Here is an 18,524-nt window from a genome sequence, read left to right as displayed (position 1 = left end):
TATCCTGAAGGCGGTGCCGTGTATCAGGATGACAATGCACCAATACACACAGCAAGACTGGTGAAAGATTGGTTTGATGAACATGAAAGTGAAGTTGAACATCTCCCATGGCCTGCACAGTCACCAGATCTAAATATTATTGAGACACTTTGAGGTGTTTTGGAGGAGCGAGTCAGGAAATGTTTTCTTCCACCAGTATCACGTAGTGACCTGGCCACTATCCTGCAAGAAGAATGGCTTAAAATCCCTCTGACCACTGTGCAGGACTTGTATATGTCATTCCCAAGACGAAGCGACGCTGTATTGGCTGCAAAAGGAGGCCCTACACCATACTAATAAATTATTGTGGTCTAAAACCAGGTGTTTCACTTTCATTGTCCAATGCTATTATTTACACAAGAGGTGCATCACATTCGCAGGGCTTCATTTGGTGCAACAATCACTACTGCCAATAGATGTCGACCAGGGGAAATGAATGAAGCTTCGGGTAGTGAACCACTTTATGACACAATGGTTCAAAATGATTCTATGCTTCAAAAAGCCTCATTTTGACATCACTATTTACAGGCATTTGCGAGCTTCAGAAGTCTCACTTTGGGATGTTGCTTGTTAAGTTTTGAGGGACTGAAAGCTTTTTATTTCAGTTCTTTTTGGTGAATCATACTTTTGGAAATATTAGTTTTAGGTCAACTCCATTGTAGACTATGTCATATTGTAGACTGTTCTTGTTTCATCTGATGTTTTTTTATTTATTAGAGATTATGTATGTTAACCTCAACTGATGGTTTGTACTAGTTCTAGTACCCTCCTTTTGTTCTGCTTTTGTCAAAACCTGAACCTGATGGAACAATAAACTGCTTTCATTTCAAAACCCACCTAGATCTGGTTTAATGTTACTTTCCCTGAGTGGAGGATCTTTTTCTTCTCTACAGGACAAATCACAGAAAATAAAAATAAACATTTTATTATTGAAGCTGAAGAGTTTGAACCTCCTGACTTATGTGTTGGACTCACCTGCACCAGGTATGTCTCAGGTTTTCCCTGCTTTTGCACGGTGCTACAGGTCTTCTGTTCAGCCACCAGGTGGCAGCAAAGACCGTAGCAGTTGGGCCTCTGAAAGGGAACGCGCGTTGCCATAGAAACGTTTTTGTTGATTCCAAGCCTGAACTCACCTGAACACGGAGGAGCTGCTCAGGGACCGGTTCAAAGTTCTGTTTCAGAGAAGGTCTTTCGGATCTTCTGACTCTGTAAACCGGCCCTGATCCATCTGACCCACATCTGTAAACCAGTAGGTACTGGTCTGATCCACTGGTCAGAAAGCAGTAGGGGATGAGGTACAGTAAAATTATCTTGTGATCCATGATTTTTGGCCTGCACATGCATATTAGCATCCTCTTTAAGGGTGGAGAGTCGACCTTCTCTCTCGATTTTCTCAGCCCCTTCCAAAACAAACAGCTTCTTCTCCTTTAGTGGCTGTAAAACTTAACTTTAGAAATGTGTGAGGTGGTCATATTTGTAATGTATTCTCCTAACTGGGGTATTTTAATACATGCAGGACACAAAGATCTTATGACATGGGGGGTTAAAAGATGCTATGGGTGTTAAATTGGTACCATTTTTACCCATCTCATAGGTTAAAGTTCACAGCCATTTTCAGTCATATTTAATCAATTAGAATCTCAGTTCTGATGGAAATATTCTTCTTTTTATTAAGCCCATATTTCTCTATTAAAATGTTTTTATTGGCTTGTTGTAGTATTCTGATTTTAAATGCTGTCTTCTCATTGGCTGGAAGAAGAAAATCATCATAAATACCTGAAATAAAGGAGAAAACATCAGTTTGTGTAGAATGAATATATGATATAGATTCATTCTATCTGTTATATAGATTCTATATGTGTTTCACTGATGGAGTTACTGTAAGACATTAACTTTTTTATAATATTATCATTTATTGAACACAACTGAATGTGATAGAGTAACAAACATTAAAATTTTAGCCATTTGCCATAACTGAGAAACAGATAAATGTTTATAGTTTGTTTATATCCTATGAATTATGTATGAACTACACTAGAATAAATAAAAGAACAAATGAATGACATTTTTAAAGTTTGTCCTGTTGTCATTTTTATTTTATTTTTCAGTTCCTAGTTAGGCAGCTTTAAAGCTCCATGAATGAGTGTCTCATGTGTAGCCGAGCTGAGGAAAATAACAATGACTTGAAGATATTATTGGTTGAATTTTATCTAGAACTTGAGCAAAGTCAAAAATCATTTCATTGATATATTTAGTTTTTTCAAAGTCAAATGTGTCTCAACTGTACCTCGTCTACCCGACACCTCAGATCTGATCGTCCACCTGCTGAAAATCGTCCTGCTGGAAGTTTCAACCGGAGCATCCTCATCATCAGGTGTTGTGATGTCACAGCGTGACGTCATCGACTTCGCGGCACTGGAGAAGGAGCTGCAGGCAGCGGTGGAGTCTGAGAGAAGATACCAGCGAGAGAACCAAGCCAAGCTGAGGGCCGTGAGCCAGGGAGTGGGATACGATCAGTTCAGGTGGGTCCTCATGAAAACCTAGGGCCCGGTTCAGATTCTTTAAAGATTTATGACTTTGCTGTAAGAGTTTGACAGAAGCTTTAATTTTCTCAGTATATCAGGATCACTGATTTCAACGAGCTTCAAGACTCTTTCAAACATTCCTGTAATCCATGATATAACTCCAGGAAATGTTGAAAAGACTCAAGAATTTAAGGAAATTTTATTTAACATTCCTTAAAAAAATTACAATAATGAAACATAGCATTCCAGGCCTCGGCGAGTTGAACATTAGGAGTAAAATCGGGATAAAGCTATAAAAAAATAAAATAAATTAACTAACAATGAGCTCTGAATTAGACTTAAGTGCAGAATTTGTCAGGTTTGTTTCTGGGCGTTTGAGATGATGCCTGAGTGTCCCACAAATGCTCTGAGGTTCCTTTGGGATCCTGAAAGGGTTCTTTAAGGATTTCTTTAGATTGGTCTAACTGACCTCGTGTTGATTTCAAATTTCCAAGATATTCTACTGTGTTGGACTCATTTTGAAAGGCAAAAAAGGGCAACAACGGATTATTTGATTTAGGGTTGAAGGAATTTGCAGGATGATCTCAGGGTTACTTACAACATGCTTGAAAAACACTAAATCTAATTCCCTAACAAGGATTTATGTAGGATTATATGACAGAATTGCTGTTTCCTGGTTTTAGTAGCTGGATTTCCGAAGACACCCTCGGGTTTCATGTTTTTAGAGGCTCCTTGAAGCTGTGAAAGTAATTCCAGGAGGTTTCTTCCTTGTGTCTTTTCAGTAATTCTCTGAAGATTTCAAAAGTATATGGAGGGATTCCCAGATTTCCCACAAATGTTTTCTAAATTCTTTGAAATAATTCAGGTTTTTTTTTATAACCCATAAACGGTTTTGGAAAAATCACTGAATTTACTAAAACTGGTAACATTTGAATATTCCAGGGAATCCAGGGAGTAATTCCTCAAGGAATATTAGGATATAATTGTAATTTAGTTTTTATCGTTGTTGGACATTCCCAGACTATCTAAAATATTTAAGAATATCTGAAAAAACATTTACATTTCTATCAAGGACTTCTTGGAATGTTCTGGAATTTTATAAAAATATATGAGAGAGTCCCATGATTAATATCTGGAATTATTAAAGACATTAACAGGAAAAAATCCCGGACTCTCCTTGATGTTGATCACTGGATGAGTTCAGGGCTGCTTTTTGTGTCTTTAAAAGTAAAAACATGATGTTAAATGAGGTCTCCTAGACCGTCCAATGACATTCCAGGATGTCCTTGACGTGCTTGTAGAAGTTTAGAGATTTTTCCATAAAGCGAGCTGGCGTTTCCAGGTTCATGATGTGTGTTTCTGGTTCTCAGAGGTCTGGTTCTGTCTTCTCACCTGAAGCCTTTGGACAAGAAGGAAAAAGATGGAGCTCCACGGAAACAACCATGGAACCCTGTTGCTCCAGGAAACAAGTGATGGACCATCACTCGAGGCAACATGGATCAATCTTCATCCAGGATAACCTCTGTGTTGTGGTCCAGCTGTTTCTTCTCTTTGGTTTATGAAAATGTCAGATTCAGAAGATGTCACATGATGTAAAAGCATTATTTTGATTTTTATCTTTTTAATAAACAAGAACTGCAGACGTAAACAAACATCTTTTCCTCTGATGTTTTAAGGTTGTATTCATACCAGCAAAGTCCTTTGGTCCGCTTGTTTGGTCCGGACCAAGAGCAGACTTTTTGACAATCGTTGCTCCCACTGGACAAACATGACGGAGGCAGGATAGAGCAAAGACCCGGCAATGGAGGAAAACTACCATGGAAGTCCTTCATGCATGGGTTCGCCTGAGTGAATTCACACCCGGAAAAAAAGTGGGGGGACTAAGAGGGGAAATTAACTCTGGTCCGTTAAAAGCAACCAAATGTGGCAGGTGTTAATACACCCTGACAGTTTAACATCCCTCTGAGAGGCCATAGTGCTCATTCTAAAATCCCTGCAGCTCTTCTTCCGACCATGCTGGTCCAGGTCCCCATGAAGACCCACAGATCATCACTAAAATCCTCCATCTGTAGCACCGCTTTTTATGTTTCACCAGCAGGCTGTTGGGTTCCTCTGGGGTTCTTCAAAGATTCCATGAAGTTTCTTCTGGATGTTTCTGCAACCATGCAGAGTAAGTCAACAGGGCACACTGCAGCATTCCCCTCTGGGATTTGATTTTCCTCAGTGATTGAAGCACCTTCAGCTGAGAAGGAGAGGGTTCAGGCATCTCTGAGGGCAGTGGGTTAACTCTGAAGTGGTTCTGGTATCACTCAGGTACTTTGGGTATCTGAGGTCATTGGGTATCTCTTAAGGGTGTTCAGGCGGTTGGGAATCTCTAATAGACGTATTTCCGAAAAGGTTCAGGTATCTTTGAGGAGGGTTCAGGTATTTCTGAGGGTGTTTAGAGCAACTGAATAGAAATGAAATCTTATTGATGCTGTGTATGACTCAATTTGTTTCTTTGAGTTGATGAGGAAGAGGAAGTGGTTTGAACTTAGCAGGTTCACACCAAAAGCTAAAACACAGGGAGGAGCACTCACTCTGACAGATTTCTGCACACTCAAACTAAGTGTTTGGGTGTTTGTGGTTGCTGTGAGGAGTGAGGGTTCTGTCTAATAGAGAAGATCTCTGCCTGCAGCAGCAGAGGAAACTTAGAGCTGCAGAGTGAAGTTTTTCAGAAACAGGAGGAACTTCATCAGCCTGCTGCTTCTGGTGAGTCTCTGAGCAATTACACCTTTATCACTAACTGTCAAAGTGTATTATAAAAGTTCTGGTAAAGAACCACACCAACAAGGAGGTTCTGCTGGATTCTGTAATGTTGCAGATATTTAATTATGTAATGAAGTTAGAAGCAGTGACAACTGATGAGAATATTGCAGACAGAATAAATTTATTCTGCTGAAAGGTTACTGGAAGTTATGTAAGACGCTTACTGAAACAAGACGAACCCTGATTGAATTCTGTTAAAGGATCTTCCCTCACTAAGCTGGGTCAGATCCGTAACACTGGTCTTAAACTCAGATCAGCCTCCCACAAAGCTGAGTCTTTAAATAAAGTAGTTGAGCTGACACACCAAGCAGACGTCAGAGTGAATTAGTTTCTGAATGTGGTCAGATTAGTTTCTATTCTTCCTGAAACAGAAACAGATCTAACCAGTGATGGGCTAACACTGGTACCATAGCGGCCATCAACCCAAATAATCAGCTGGTTCTGCTAGTTATCACCGCTCTCAGACTGGAAACCCACCTGATGGACAGAACAGACTCAGTCTAGCCTTCTGGCAATCAATGATCCGTGTTTGCAACTGGGTTTAGTGGTCTCTTTCTCCCTGCAGGTTAAATCAGTAGACTTTTCTGGAACATCTATTCTGGGATCATGAAGGATCAAAACTTTAAGGACGAGGTGGCGAAAATTCTGGAGGAAGCTCCGAACGCCAGGAAAGGTCTGCGGGATAACTACGAAAACCTGCTGAATGTGGCTGATTACTGCTACAACACCTACACCCAGGTTGGTCCTGCTGCTGCTGCCATTCCAAAACATCTCACAACCACCAGCTGGAACCAACAAGCTGGAAGCACTACACATATACCTGCTCTTATACATACTCTCATACTATATTTGTTAGAAGCTTCATTTTTGCATGTTTTTTAGTTGAAACACATTCAAAACACAGCTTAAGGAGGTCATGGATCTCCTCATTGTTCAGTTCTGATACTGGAACTACTTTACACGTTTTCTTGTCCCCCCCAAAACATTTTGGAGTGACATGGAAGAATTGTTAACTCAAACTAATGTGTCTGTTTATTACGGACAATACAAACACATCGGCATAAACCAGAGGCCTTGTTTTTAAGCGTTATAGCAGACCGGCTAGCTTTCAACACCTGTCCATAAGAGGTGTTTCTCGTTTTAAAGAAGGGAAGAGAAAAAGAAAAGGCAAAGGATGGAAAAAGGAAATATGTCTATGTTAAAATTACATTCATTACATTTTTCATATGAACAGGTCTGCCCAGACGTAAGCCATCGCTTTAGGCCTCTCGTGAAAATGTTAATGTCTGTCTCTAGTTTTAGGTCGATGGGGAGAGAGTTCCAGGGTTTGGGTGCCTCAAAACAGAAACAAGACCGTCCAATGGATGCTTTGAATTTAGGAAATATACAGATTTGGGTGGTAGGTCTGAGACAGCTCTGACTTCTGGCGATGACGATTTATTTATTGAGGACAACCAAATTAACCTGTTAACTGACATTATTGTATTATTGGACAATCACTGCTGACAATCAGCTAGATTTTTAAAAACGCAGCCTAGCCTTTCATGATGAATTTCAGTTATATCGTAAATCTTAGAATATGTTTTTACAAAGTCTTCAAAGAAAAGCCAGTTTTTATCACATTATGTCAATATGTTATCATTACCACCCTAATATTTATAGCAATATTTAAGTTTTTTAAAAATAGTTATAGAAGTATTATCTTGTATGAACAATGTCTTAAGTGATTCTTTCCAGAGTTGATTTGACTATTGGATTTCTATTTGACTGTATGATGTATTTATTTATTTTTGATTCACACATCTCTTCATTTCCATCGTGTTTCTCTGAGCTAGGCTAATTGCTACCTAAGATTTCAACCGTTGGTTGGTTTGTTCCATTTGTTCCCAATCTTTGTGACAAACAAAGCTAACTCATTTGTTTTCAATTGTTCTCTTTGTTTCCTGTTTATGATCTAACATTTGCAAACTGTTCTCTTTGTTTTAAGTCATTGAGCTAAGTTGGGAGAACGGTTTTCTTTGTTTTCAATCTTTGTACAAAGCTCACCTTACTGTTCACTTTCTTTTTAGTCTTTGAGCTAAGCTAGGCTAATATACCTCTTGTTTTTCTAACAGTCAGGTGAAAACAGCATAAAGGCATTGGAGGAAACTAAAAACTTCACCACCCAATCATTGGCCAGTGTTGCATATCAGATCAGCACTCTGGCTAACAGTGTCCTGAGTCTGCTTGATGCTCAGACCAATCAGCTTCGACAGATGGAGTCCTCCATAAATGTGATTGGTCAGGTGAATATGAACTTCTCAGTTAAAACGCTTTATTTTTTACAGCAGATTAATTCAAAATAAAAGTCTTAAGGTGCTGATGGAACATTTCTTATGTAAACATTTTGTATGATTTCTAAAAAATATGGCCTGGTAAATTTGTTACCTGGAGATATGATTACAAATTAACGACATTTTGAAAAGTTATTCAGTGTTTTAAACATTGACAGAAAAAAATGTATATTTTTTGGAGATCCTGTGAAATATTCTCACTGAGCTCATCAGCAGCAGATTTCTGGTCCTCGGGTTGTACTGATTGAGGTTGGAATGAGGTTCAGAGTCCTCCCAGTCATGAGGCTGTTTCCAGGGAGAGCTGGAGTAACCAGGGTCTGAATGGATAGATGGATGAATGGAGCTTCTGTTTGCTGCTTCCTCATTGTTTTCTAATCTGCTCAAAGCTCTGCTGTGATTTAAGGAGCTGTCCAGAAGCATCCATGATCCAGTCCAGGATCACATGGAATCTGTTTGTGAATGATGGTGCTGTAGAGAGTTCAGTGAATGAATGTTTTTTCTCAAATCTTCATTTATATCTAAACATTTTATGCTTATTTTCCTGAATTGTTTGAACTGCACCTCCCATATAAGTTAATCTCTTACTCAGAAAGTGAAGAAATATCTTCAGGATATCTTCACAGCAATGGTCTAACTGCCGGCTTTTCCTCAGACTGTAGAGATGCATAAAGAGAAAGTTTCTCGGAGGGAGATTGGCACCTTCACGGCGGTCAGACGAGTTCCTCGCAACCATAAGATCATTCCTCCAACTGGCGCACAGCCCCGCCCACCGTACAGCCGCCGACCAATCAACTACCAGCAGCTGGACGAACTGGGCCATGGCATAAAGGTAACACACACCTTCATGGTATAATGAGCTTCCACTGAAAAACAGAGGCCTATTGAATGTGTTTGAGTGTTAAATTAAATTATTTAAATTGTTTAAGTTATTAAGAACAAATTCTTATAACTCTGAGGAGCTTCAGCAGCTCTTTCAGAGGAGGTGAGCTTAAACATTTAATTCTAATCGTTTCATCTATATAACTACCGAACAGGAGGGTGGGTCCAGTTTAGGGTTGTTGATGGCAGCATTTAAACAAACAGTCAGCTGAAAGCAGAACTGAAGCATCGAGATCTGTGAACGTCAAACTAACAGGAAGCCTCGTCTGCACAGAACCAAAAAAGCAGAAATGATGCTGAAGAAAAAGTTCCCTGTTCAAACTTCACAGAAAATTAGTAATCTGATTAGATTTATCTTCTTCTTTTTTTATGGAGTTAAATTTGTCTCAATATTATTCAATCAAACAAAAAACTAATCTCAATCAAAAAATATTAAGTTGTGATCAAAACTTTCAAAGTTGTAACGATTTTTTTTTTTTATGGAATATTTTATTTTGGGGAGAAAAAAAATTGTTTGATAAAACTTTTTTTGATTAAAATGACTCATTTTTTCTCACAAAGAGAAAAAAGTTATCTGCAAAACATAAACTTTTATTTGCGTATGTCAAAAATATTTGGTTACGAGTCTCGCTCTCTTGGTTTTGACGCTCTCTGTTTTTGGTTGAACTCAACGAATTTTGAGTTCTGGAAACATGAACATCCTGGGCGGGGCCTAAAGACGAACGCTGTAAGACGTTTCCCTATTGGTTAGCGCTGACTAAAGCAGCAGACTCTGATCCCTCCACCTCTGAACTTCTGGTCGAACTGCAGGGCTTGCAGCGTCGCTTCAGTGAGGAGACATCAACTCTACAGAAGAAAACTGAGCCGACAGTCAGAAATACGCGGTGACGTCAGCCGACACCAGCTCTCTCTTAAAGATTAGCGTCACGCATACAAGGTGCTTTACGGTAATGGAGCAGAAAGGAGCCGATCCTGGCAACGGTTGAGAAAATAAGAGGAAAACAGAAAAATAATCTACAGAACATTTATATTAATTACATTTTTACAACTTTCACATTCATGTTTTATGTAAAAGAATAAATATTTAATATTTTACTGTACAGTTTTGGAGAAATATCTTATCAAAATACCTCAAAATGCTCAACCATTATATGCATTTGTCCCACTTTCAGGACAACACAATCTCTTCAGATTATATCAGAGGGTCATCTACGCTATAACCAGAATTAGTATTTCATAATTGTACTGTGAAGTTTTGGAGAAATACACAACTACCCCAAGTGTAGTATAAAACAGAGTCCATGTCGGGCAGATGGCATCCCATAATCCTGTGTGTTGTCCTCACAACCCGTGATACTTCCTTCCTCTCCTGTGCAGTTCCCTCACCACACTGTCCTCCTGAGACACAGAGTGCTTTCCACCGTGGCCTGTAGACATCTGTAAGCAGCTGAGGAGATGAAGAAGAGCTGTTGTTGTACCTTCTTCAACAGGTGAGGGGCGTTTCCAGTCCAGGAGAGGTCAGAGGAGATCTGGATGCTCTTGAACTTTAACCTGTCCAGACCACTTCCCAAGAACTCATCGACCTCACCAAAAAGAAGCGTTTGTGGTACTTTGTTGGGGTAGTTGTGTATTTCTCCAGAAACCTACAGTGAAATTATGAAATACTAATTCTGGTTATAATATAGATGACCCTCTAATATAATCTGAAGAGATTGTGTTGTTACCTCTCATGGTTTTGGATAAATAAATTCCTGAAAGTGGGACAAATGCATATAATGGTTGAGCATTTTGAGGTATTTTGACAAGATATTTCTCCAAAACTGTACAGTAAAATATTAAATATTTATTCTTTTACATAAAACATGAATGTTAAAGTTGTAAAAATGTAATTAATATAAATGTTCTGTAGGTTACTTTTCTGTTTTCCTCTTATATTCTCAACCGTTGCCAGGATCGGCGTCCTTTCTGCTCCATTACCGTAAAGCACCATGTATGCGTGACGCTAATCTTTAAGAGAGAGCTGGTGTCAGCTGACGTCACCGCGTATTTCTGACTGTCGGCTCAGTTTTCTTCTGTACAGTTGATGTCTCCTCACTGAAGCGACGCTGCAAGCCCTGCAGTTCGACCAGAAGTTCAGAGATGCGGGGGATCAGAGTCTGTGGCTTTAGTCAGCGCTAACCAATAGGGAAACGTCTTACATCGTTCGTCTTTAGGCCCCGCCCAGGATGTTCATGTTTCCAGAACTCAAAATTCGTTGAGTTCAACCAAAAACAGAGAGCGTCAAAACCAAGAGAGCGAGACTCGTAACCAAATATTTTTGACATGCATAAATAAAAGTTTATGTTTTGCAAATAACTTTTTTCTCTTCATGAAAAAAATGAGTCATTTTAATCAAAAAAACTTTTATCAAACAATTTTTTTTCTCCCCAAAATAAAATATTCCATTTAAAAAAAAAATCGTTACAACTTTGATAGTTTTGATCACAACTTAATATTTTTTGATTGAGATTAGTTTTTTGTTTGATTGAATAATATTGAGACAAATTTAACTCCATATTTTTTGAAAATTAACAAACAGCATCGAACTGCTCAGCAACAAAACAGAACTAGCTAAAACATCTCATTAAATATCCAGTTCTCATCTCAGTTTTATTCCTGTGATCCAAAACTGCCTGGAAAACTGATCCAAAAAGAAGTCAGGCGTGAAATATTCTCTCAATCAGATGAACAGCATTTGAAAGACCTGACCCAGAAATCAGTTGGACTTTGGCTGCTTAGCATGATTTCTAAACTCAAGGGATGAACCAGTCTTATATTAACTCAGACTCAGACTTGGATCTCCAGGCTCTCGGGTGCCAGCAGGCTGTCACAGAGGCTTGGTCATGCCTTGTTCTAAGCTGCATTATGGCATATTCAGATAAAAGTACACCTCACTAACCTCAACAGTTCAGATATGGCGTTAAAATCTATCCAAAGCGATCAGATCTGAATTTCCTGCTTCACATGCTTATACCTACAGGCAACACTACCAGCAATAATACCACTATACTTTTGAATAATCACAAATACGTTAAGTCATCTGCATTAGTTATACTATTATTTTTGAACCATTTATCTTAAACTAAAATCTTTATTTAATTTTGTGTCTCACCAGACATGATGTGACAGAGGTAAAGAAGAATAAATACATGAGCTCCGTTTCGACACTAAACTTTTTAACACATAAATTATTCAGTCTGGAAAATGAACCTCCTAATATCCTCTGATCATCCTAATCTGACTTGTGAGATTTCACACCTGGATAGACACGAATCACTCAGGATGGATGCCAGTGCATGTGCATTATCTGCTGTAGGATGATAACTCTCTCAGATCCTGGGTCATGTCTCTGCTCAGTGGATCATCTCTCAGGTCTTCGGTCAAGTCTTTCAGAGAGAATTTATAGGATGGGGAGTTTTTTAGGACTGACATTCCTTCTTGGCATCCAGTTTGGTTCAAATAGATTAAATATTCCCATTGGACATCATGGTCTCATCAGCAACTGGACTGGACTGAGTAAAAAGCAGCCAGTGTCCAAAGAACCAGCAGAAAGCCTGGATAGCTGTTGATCCAGAGCACTTTAACAGAGTCCAGAAAGTCTGCATTGTAGGAATGAAATTTGAAGGAATGAGGCCTGAATCAGAAGTCATTAACCGGGTTATAAAATAAAACTCTACAAATAATAGTGTTATAAGCAGCTCTGGGTCAATTTACCCCTTCAACAATTCTAACCCCCAGTTGGTCCCTTCCTATGTCCACCTTGAACCTGTAAACAAACCAGTCATCCCCATGTACCTAAACAATGGTTTCTTTTTAATTTATTTTCAGGATTCATGGAGATAAATCATGTTTAAATCCCATATTTGACAGAATTTGACCTCTGATCAAACCAATATAACTCTCGGTGACCTCCTGGTTCATATTATTTATCAGAGTCATATGATCACATTTCCTTGCAACAGACAATAAGCAAAATACTGAACATTTATTTAAATATATTTTTATTTATGAAAGTGTGTAGAAAACACCCGCCTGGTAGGTAATTGGTGAACGGTGAGTCCAGAGGTTGACTGCTCCATTTTGTACATGAAAAGGTTCGGTATGAAACAACCAAAACTGCAAAGGTAAAATTGACCAGCAGCCAGAGCACTTTATTTAAAACCTGAAGCATTTCTTCATCATGGTTTCCATCTTCTTGATGACACACAGTGTTTATCCCTCTGTTGTTTGTGCTTTGTGTTGAGGTCCTCAGAGAGATGCTGAAATTCAAAGATGGATTGGTTCTCACTGCAGGTCACAGCAAATAGCGACAAAGCTCTTTAAACAAAATTTCCCACACTACAACAAGGCCTACACACACACACAGAGACACACAAATCCACGTTTTACTATCTTTATGAGGAATTCCATTCCTTTTCCTTGATTTCTTGGGCCTAACCCTGACCCTAACATAGTCCTAAACCTAACCCCTGTCCCATAAATGGAATTTGGAAAAGTGAGGACCAGGAAAATGTCCTCACTTTACAATAAGAAAGCTAAAAATGGTTCTCACTCAGTAGCAAGTACAAGAGCACACGCACACACACATGATTATGTGTCTCTCTGAGGACACTTACACACACCCTGCTTTGTCAGTTCACCAACACAGACAGTGACCCTGACTAATTTAGCAGAAAATCACACTTAGACAGCCCTGTTAACACCAACATCCACCTACACACTGTCACTGTGATGTCTTCAGGGTTTCAGGTCTGAATGTGCTGCTGGACCTCACAGAGACAGCAGGACACACATATACACACCCTGAGCCCAGAGGTCTTTGTTGGCTGTGGGAAAATGTTTGGAGAGACTAATTAGAGCGGCTGAAAGCTGAGGGGCTTCATTCATGCTCACTCTGCTCTGTGTTTGCCCCCCTCTTCCCTGCAGGTCTCTGGGAAACAGACGGAGAAAACGGGAACGATCCGGAAACATGGAGCCTCCATCAGGTTTGGTTCTCCTCTGCCAGGCTTCTGTTTGCAGCAGCTTCTTGTTTTCACAGCAGAGACTCACACAGGAAGTCTGCCTGTGGTTTCATGTGTGTCTGTTTCAGGTCCAACAAAGCTCTGGAGCCAGTTCAATGCCCAGTGGCGCCCCCTGCTGGAGGGTAAGAGCCAGGTTCATGTCTCAGGCTGATTAAAGCTGCAGGGGAATGAGGTGTGCAGAGCTGAGCGCCTCCTGTTCACAGTTAAAGATAATAGTTTTGCTTGATTACTCATTTAGAATTAAAACTTCTTACTCTATAAAATACAGATGTAAATTTATTCCTCTCTTTTAGAAATAATAATAACCAAAAGTTCCTTATTAGAACCATAATTAAATTCTGCAAACTCTTCAGAAAAAAATGATATTTCTCATCTTCTGGAAATAAAGCTGACATTTCTTTAAATATAACAAACCTCCTGAAAATGAAGAGCATTAACTCATTTCCATTTTCTTTGACTCAGTTATTACTACATTTAATCTACATTAAAGTCCTTTCAGTATTTGAATTATTGGTGAGGAGATCCATCTGTTTGAGATTATGTATTATTTGGATAAACTGAGAAGAACATCTGCACATATCCTTAACAAATAAAGGAATTATATTTCCTCATTCCATGTCATGATGAGAAAACCGTCTGATTATCAAAGTTGGTATCAAGGTTTTCCAACAGTCCCAGCCTCTTCAGTTTTAGATTTCTCCTCAGAGGAGCACAGATCTGATCAGGGTTTCTGGACACCAGTCAGGAAACATAATCACCTGTTTACCCCAAACATGACATCATAAATATGACCAGATCTGCTTCCTGCCTCACAGGTCCAGCTTTGGAAGACCTGTAGCTCCGCCCACCATCCCCACCAATTGGCAGGCTCCACCTGAGTGCGACATCATCACCAATTTGCTGGATGAAGCTCCGCCTCCTCCTCCTCTTCCAGCAGAGGAGTCGTTGCGTCAGAGTGGTGAGGTCATCTCAGGCCTGCCCCCTCCTCCTCCTCCTCCTCCTGATTCATCAGGACTGATGGTGGCTCCAACAGCTCCACCTCCTCCACCAGCCTTATCAGGGGCTGTGATCAATCAAAGTGCTCCTCCTCCTCCTCCACCACCTCCTCCTCCTTCTTCTTCAGGGACTGTGATCAACCATGGCGCTCCAGCTCCTCCTCCAATCCCATGCCTTAGTCTAGAAACAGGTGATGACATCTTAGTGTTTCCATGATAATCTGAAACGTCGTGCAAAGCACTTTTGCTGATTGCTGTATGATGTATTACTGGAAATATAAGCAAAATATACTCTCAAGGAAAAATCTGAAATATATTAGGCTGTGGAACATTTTATCTAAACCTGACTTTATTAAACTGGACCAGTTAAAGTCAAAGTTTATCCTTGGTCTTTATCTTCTGTTTTGTGAAACACCTCTGTAAGTGAGGTTAGTGTTGTTCAGTTTAACATTAATCAGTTAAATCTAGTCAAACCACTAAAACGTAGCCTTGCAACATTTAGATAGAGTTTAGTTTTTATTTCTTAAAATAAAAAAAACAAAGAATAACAGAGATTTGCTTAAATAAATCTCTATGATTTATTAAATCAGCTGATTCAGTAAACACGGTATCTTTGTTATGATTCTGCTGATCAAGTGAATGATCTAAGCACCTTCATCTGAGCTGAGCTCATCTTCGTCAGGTGATTTGTGTATTAATGATGACCTGAACTTTGTGGACTAATCATAGAAAGGTCCTGTTAAAGTTCCAAGGGTTGGTTAGTGTGTAGCATCACAATGACATCTAACAGCCTAACGTCTTTCCTCAGTGGTGGAGGAGAACAGCCTCCCACCACCTTCTCCTCCTCCTCCTTCTGATGATAATGGCTTCCCACCATTACCCAATGACAACTCAGAGCTGCTGGCCCCGCCTCCACCATCTCCACCCTCCCAGGAAGCAGACGGTAATGTCTCTTTTTAGTTGTATCAATTTGGTGGCCTCTATCAATAGTAACCAGGCATGAAATGTGCAGAGGGAGAAGGGGGAAGACATGCAGCAAATGGTCTAAGGTGGGGAATAAAACCCAGGACGGCTGCTTCAAGATCCGATCGCCTCTGCAAATGGGGTCCTGTTAGCTGTTCCACCAAAAGCCGCCACAGTTTTTAAATTTTTAGGAACGTTTTTATGTAAACATCCATTGAACAACTTCAGACTGAAATATCTGATCATTATTTATTAACTAGCTGTATCCAGAAAGCAGGGGATGCTGAAGAGCCGCATCTGAAACTGTCATGCCGGTTTTCAACACATTTTCTCAAACAAGCAAAGCTGACTTTTGTGCTCAGTGGATCCAAACCTTTTTCATCCTATATACTGCACCATCTTCTGGAACAATCAGTTCAATTTTCCTATAAAATCTGGAGCCAACATTAAAAATTGTACATTTATGCAGCAACATCAGTACAGTTGGACCTAACGTCCCCTAAGGATTCTTATAAATAACGGTGAAAAGAATACAGACTGGTTAATCTGTGTTTCAGTTTGGATTATGGTCCCATAAACCACACCAATCACATGACACACTCACCACTACTTAACATGCTTTGCACCTGCTGAAATGTTCGTCAACCAAAGCCAGCACAGAAACAAGAATTTTAAATCTTCAGTGTGTTAAACTAACAAAAATGTATCAGATGGTCAGACAGGCTTCAGTCAGTTTCCTCATTCTTCACTTCTTTCTGTTTCTGATTCTTCTCTGCTGCTTGTTTGCAGTTTTTACTTCCTCTGTGATGTTTTTCAGTGACCCCCACATCTAGGAGTTGCCACCGCCGGCGCTCGCCTCCAACCACTCGCTCTGTCTCTCTGAGGGTCCGCTCAGGCCCCGCCTCTCGCTGCCGATATACTCGCTCCCTCTTCTTGCCTGCTGTCCAGTCATGTAAGCTGCTGCAGGTGCTGTCGTCCAATAAAAACTAAGGAGAGATTGAAGATTAAAGATAGATCAGTGAATAGTTTTAGGATCTTCTGTTTGTTTGGAAAGAACACAGCAATACTTTTCAATGGTGTTGGATTATATTTCAGGGGTTCCTGAAGTTTGAGAACTTCATGAGGACATTTTAGGAGAGCTTACTCTGGTCCTTCAAGTGACCAGTGTTGTGGACCTCCCAGGAACCCATACCAAGGATATTAGGTGTTTATGAATAATCCGAAAGTTCAAATGTCAGTGAACAGTTCAGAATGTTCAGAAGTTTATTAACAGCCCTGAATCATCAGATGTTGCTGAATATTTTCAGAATATTGATAGTTAGGTCTGTGTCAGACCAGATGTTGACTCCTTGTTCTCACTCAACTTCTCTCTGTCTGTCAGTCATGATCCCCCCTCCTCCACCATACCCTCCCCCCAATGCCCCCCAGGACCCCTCCATCTCTTCCTCTTCCTCCTTCACCCTGCTCTCTCGCTCTTCCTCCTCCTCCCCCCGGCTTTGCTTACCTGCTCGTCTCGAACACCTGGGTAAGAACACAGTTGTGGTACTGCTGTAGATGTAGTACAGCTAACTGTAGAAGAGTAATTTGTAGAAGTCATCTTTAAGTAAAAATGCAGTAGTAGTACTACCTAGCTACGCAGCACAGTACTGCTCAGATTGGTTAGTCACAGTTCCTGTATTCTCATAGATCTTCAGATCTTAGCCCTGCCCCCTCCTCTTCCATTGGATGATGTTGGAGGTTTTGATGACATCATACCACCCCTCCCTCCTCCAGTGGACTATGACACCAGTACACCCCCTGACTACCTGGAGAAAGGTACCGCCACCACCAGCCCTCCTACAATACTAAAATGTGTTAGAATATAATGTTTTTGACTTCCTCTCTTTGTCCAGTGGTGGCGCTGTACTGTTACAAGGTCTCGAAGCCCGATGACCTCCAACTCAATGAGGGGGACATCATCTACATGACACGTCGCCATGCCGACGGCTGGTGTGAGGGTGTCTGTAATGGCCGGGAGGGCTTCTTCCCACAGAACTACGTCCAGTCATGCAACTAGATGAAGCCCCTATGCCTTTGTGTTACTATGGAGATGCTTATTTTTCCATCTATTTTACTGATTATGTTTTTATTTCAGCTTTAAACATGTAGACTGCAGTGATTAACACCTGTCTGTCTGACTGTAAAAAAATAAAGTTTCACTGGAAAGCAAAGGGGACTCTGTCTGTTTGTATTCAAACCATCGGAGGGCGCTGTTTCCTCTCTTTTCTGACAGAAAAACAGTCAAAGAAAAAACAGAATTTTCTCTGTTTGTCTGAAACCATGAAAGTTAAACGATCTGGACTCAGTTACAGTTGCAGAAAGCCCACACTAATGTCTGATAAATATATCCTACTAAGTAATCTCTATGAAATACTGCCCCCTGTAGGCCATTCATGGAAACTGCAGCTGAAATGGTGGTGCTTTGATTGGACACCAAGCTTGTGTAAGATGTTCAATCAGGAGAAGTGTTCAGTGAGTTCCTTCGTGCCAGCAGCTGTTTGACTTTTGTTTTTGACTTTCTGGTTTTCACCACAAAGACTCACATTTGTTCCTGAGAGGTGACTTAATCTGTTCCTTTGAATTCTCCATACGTTCTAGTGAGCTGCATACACTGATGCTTTTCATTTCATCACAGTCAGGGGAGTTTTACACTTTTTTGATTTTCTTTGTTTGGGTTTCCTGTGTTGGTTTCCGTCCTACAGCAGCTGCGGCCTGGAAGGTAACAGTCACTGTTGACTCATCAGCATTAATTCACTTCCTTCAACTGAGCAATGTGAGCCTGGAAGACCAGACGGAGCTGGTGTTGATGTCACAATGGACAAGATTGTTATTCCAACTTTTATCATATTCAAACACATTAGGTTCATGGTCTCAGGTTTCTAT

At 40.2% G+C, this 18,524-nt stretch overlaps 2 protein-coding genes across 5 annotated transcripts; both read left to right on the top strand.

The window, feature by feature from the left end:
- The first annotated feature begins 1,144 nt into the window (after positions 1-1,144).
- LOC124862274 (coiled-coil domain-containing protein 103-like) lies at positions 1,145-4,212 on the top strand. Of its 2 annotated transcripts, none has more exons than XM_047356096.1 (3): positions 1,145-1,288; positions 2,348-2,561; positions 3,935-4,212. In XM_047356096.1, exons 2-3 carry the CDS (start codon positions 2,422-2,424, stop codon positions 4,035-4,037), a joined length of 243 nt encoding a protein of 80 aa, XP_047212052.1. In that variant the 5' UTR covers positions 1,145-1,288; positions 2,348-2,421; the 3' UTR covers positions 4,038-4,212. The 2 variants fall into 2 exon arrangements, with proteins under 2 accessions (XP_047212052.1, XP_047212051.1); XM_047356095.1 differs by having other exon boundaries at positions 1,145-1,334.
- A 952-nt stretch (positions 4,213-5,164) lies between these two features.
- Positions 5,165-17,812, top strand: LOC124862272 (ABI gene family member 3-like). 3 transcript variants are annotated; one of them, XM_047356092.1, is made up of 12 exons: positions 5,166-5,315; positions 5,938-6,110; positions 7,487-7,657; positions 8,358-8,534; positions 13,550-13,608; positions 13,713-13,766; positions 14,460-14,830; positions 15,448-15,582; positions 16,420-16,554; positions 16,984-17,127; positions 17,289-17,417; positions 17,495-17,812. In XM_047356092.1, the coding sequence occupies exons 2-12, from the start codon at positions 5,979-5,981 to the stop codon at positions 17,656-17,658; spliced, it is 1,671 nt and encodes a 556-aa protein (XP_047212048.1). In that variant the 5' UTR covers positions 5,166-5,315; positions 5,938-5,978; the 3' UTR covers positions 17,659-17,812. The 3 variants fall into 3 exon arrangements, with proteins under 3 accessions (XP_047212049.1, XP_047212048.1, XP_047212050.1); XM_047356093.1 differs by lacking the exon at positions 7,487-7,657 and having other exon boundaries at positions 5,165-5,315; XM_047356094.1 differs by lacking the exons at positions 16,420-16,554; positions 16,984-17,127.
- Positions 17,813-18,524: the final 712 nt, after the last annotated feature.

The sequence above is a fragment of the Girardinichthys multiradiatus genome, chromosome X (genome assembly GCF_021462225.1).
Source record: "Girardinichthys multiradiatus isolate DD_20200921_A chromosome X, DD_fGirMul_XY1, whole genome shotgun sequence".
Lineage (NCBI taxonomy): Eukaryota > Metazoa > Chordata > Actinopteri > Cyprinodontiformes > Goodeidae > Girardinichthys > Girardinichthys multiradiatus.
This window is presented reverse-complemented; position numbering and strand designations above follow the sequence as displayed.

Bases quoted from the DNA above. Each gene is read 5' to 3' on its own strand.
- LOC124862274 (XM_047356096.1), top strand. From the start codon at position 2,422: ATGTCACAGCGTGACGTCATCGACTTCGCGGCACTGGAGAAGGAGCTG. The intron at 2,562-3,934 runs GTGGGTCCTCAT...TCTGGTTCTCAG, and splicing joins GTGGGATACGATCAGTTCAG to AGGTCTGGTTCTGTCTTCTC.
- LOC124862272 (XM_047356092.1), top strand. From the start codon at position 5,979: ATGAAGGATCAAAACTTTAAGGACGAGGTGGCGAAAATTCTGGAGGAA. The intron at 8,535-13,549 runs GTAACACACACC...TCTTCCCTGCAG, and splicing joins AACTGGGCCATGGCATAAAG to GTCTCTGGGAAACAGACGGA. The intron at 17,128-17,288 runs GTAAGAACACAG...GTATTCTCATAG, and splicing joins TGCTCGTCTCGAACACCTGG to ATCTTCAGATCTTAGCCCTG.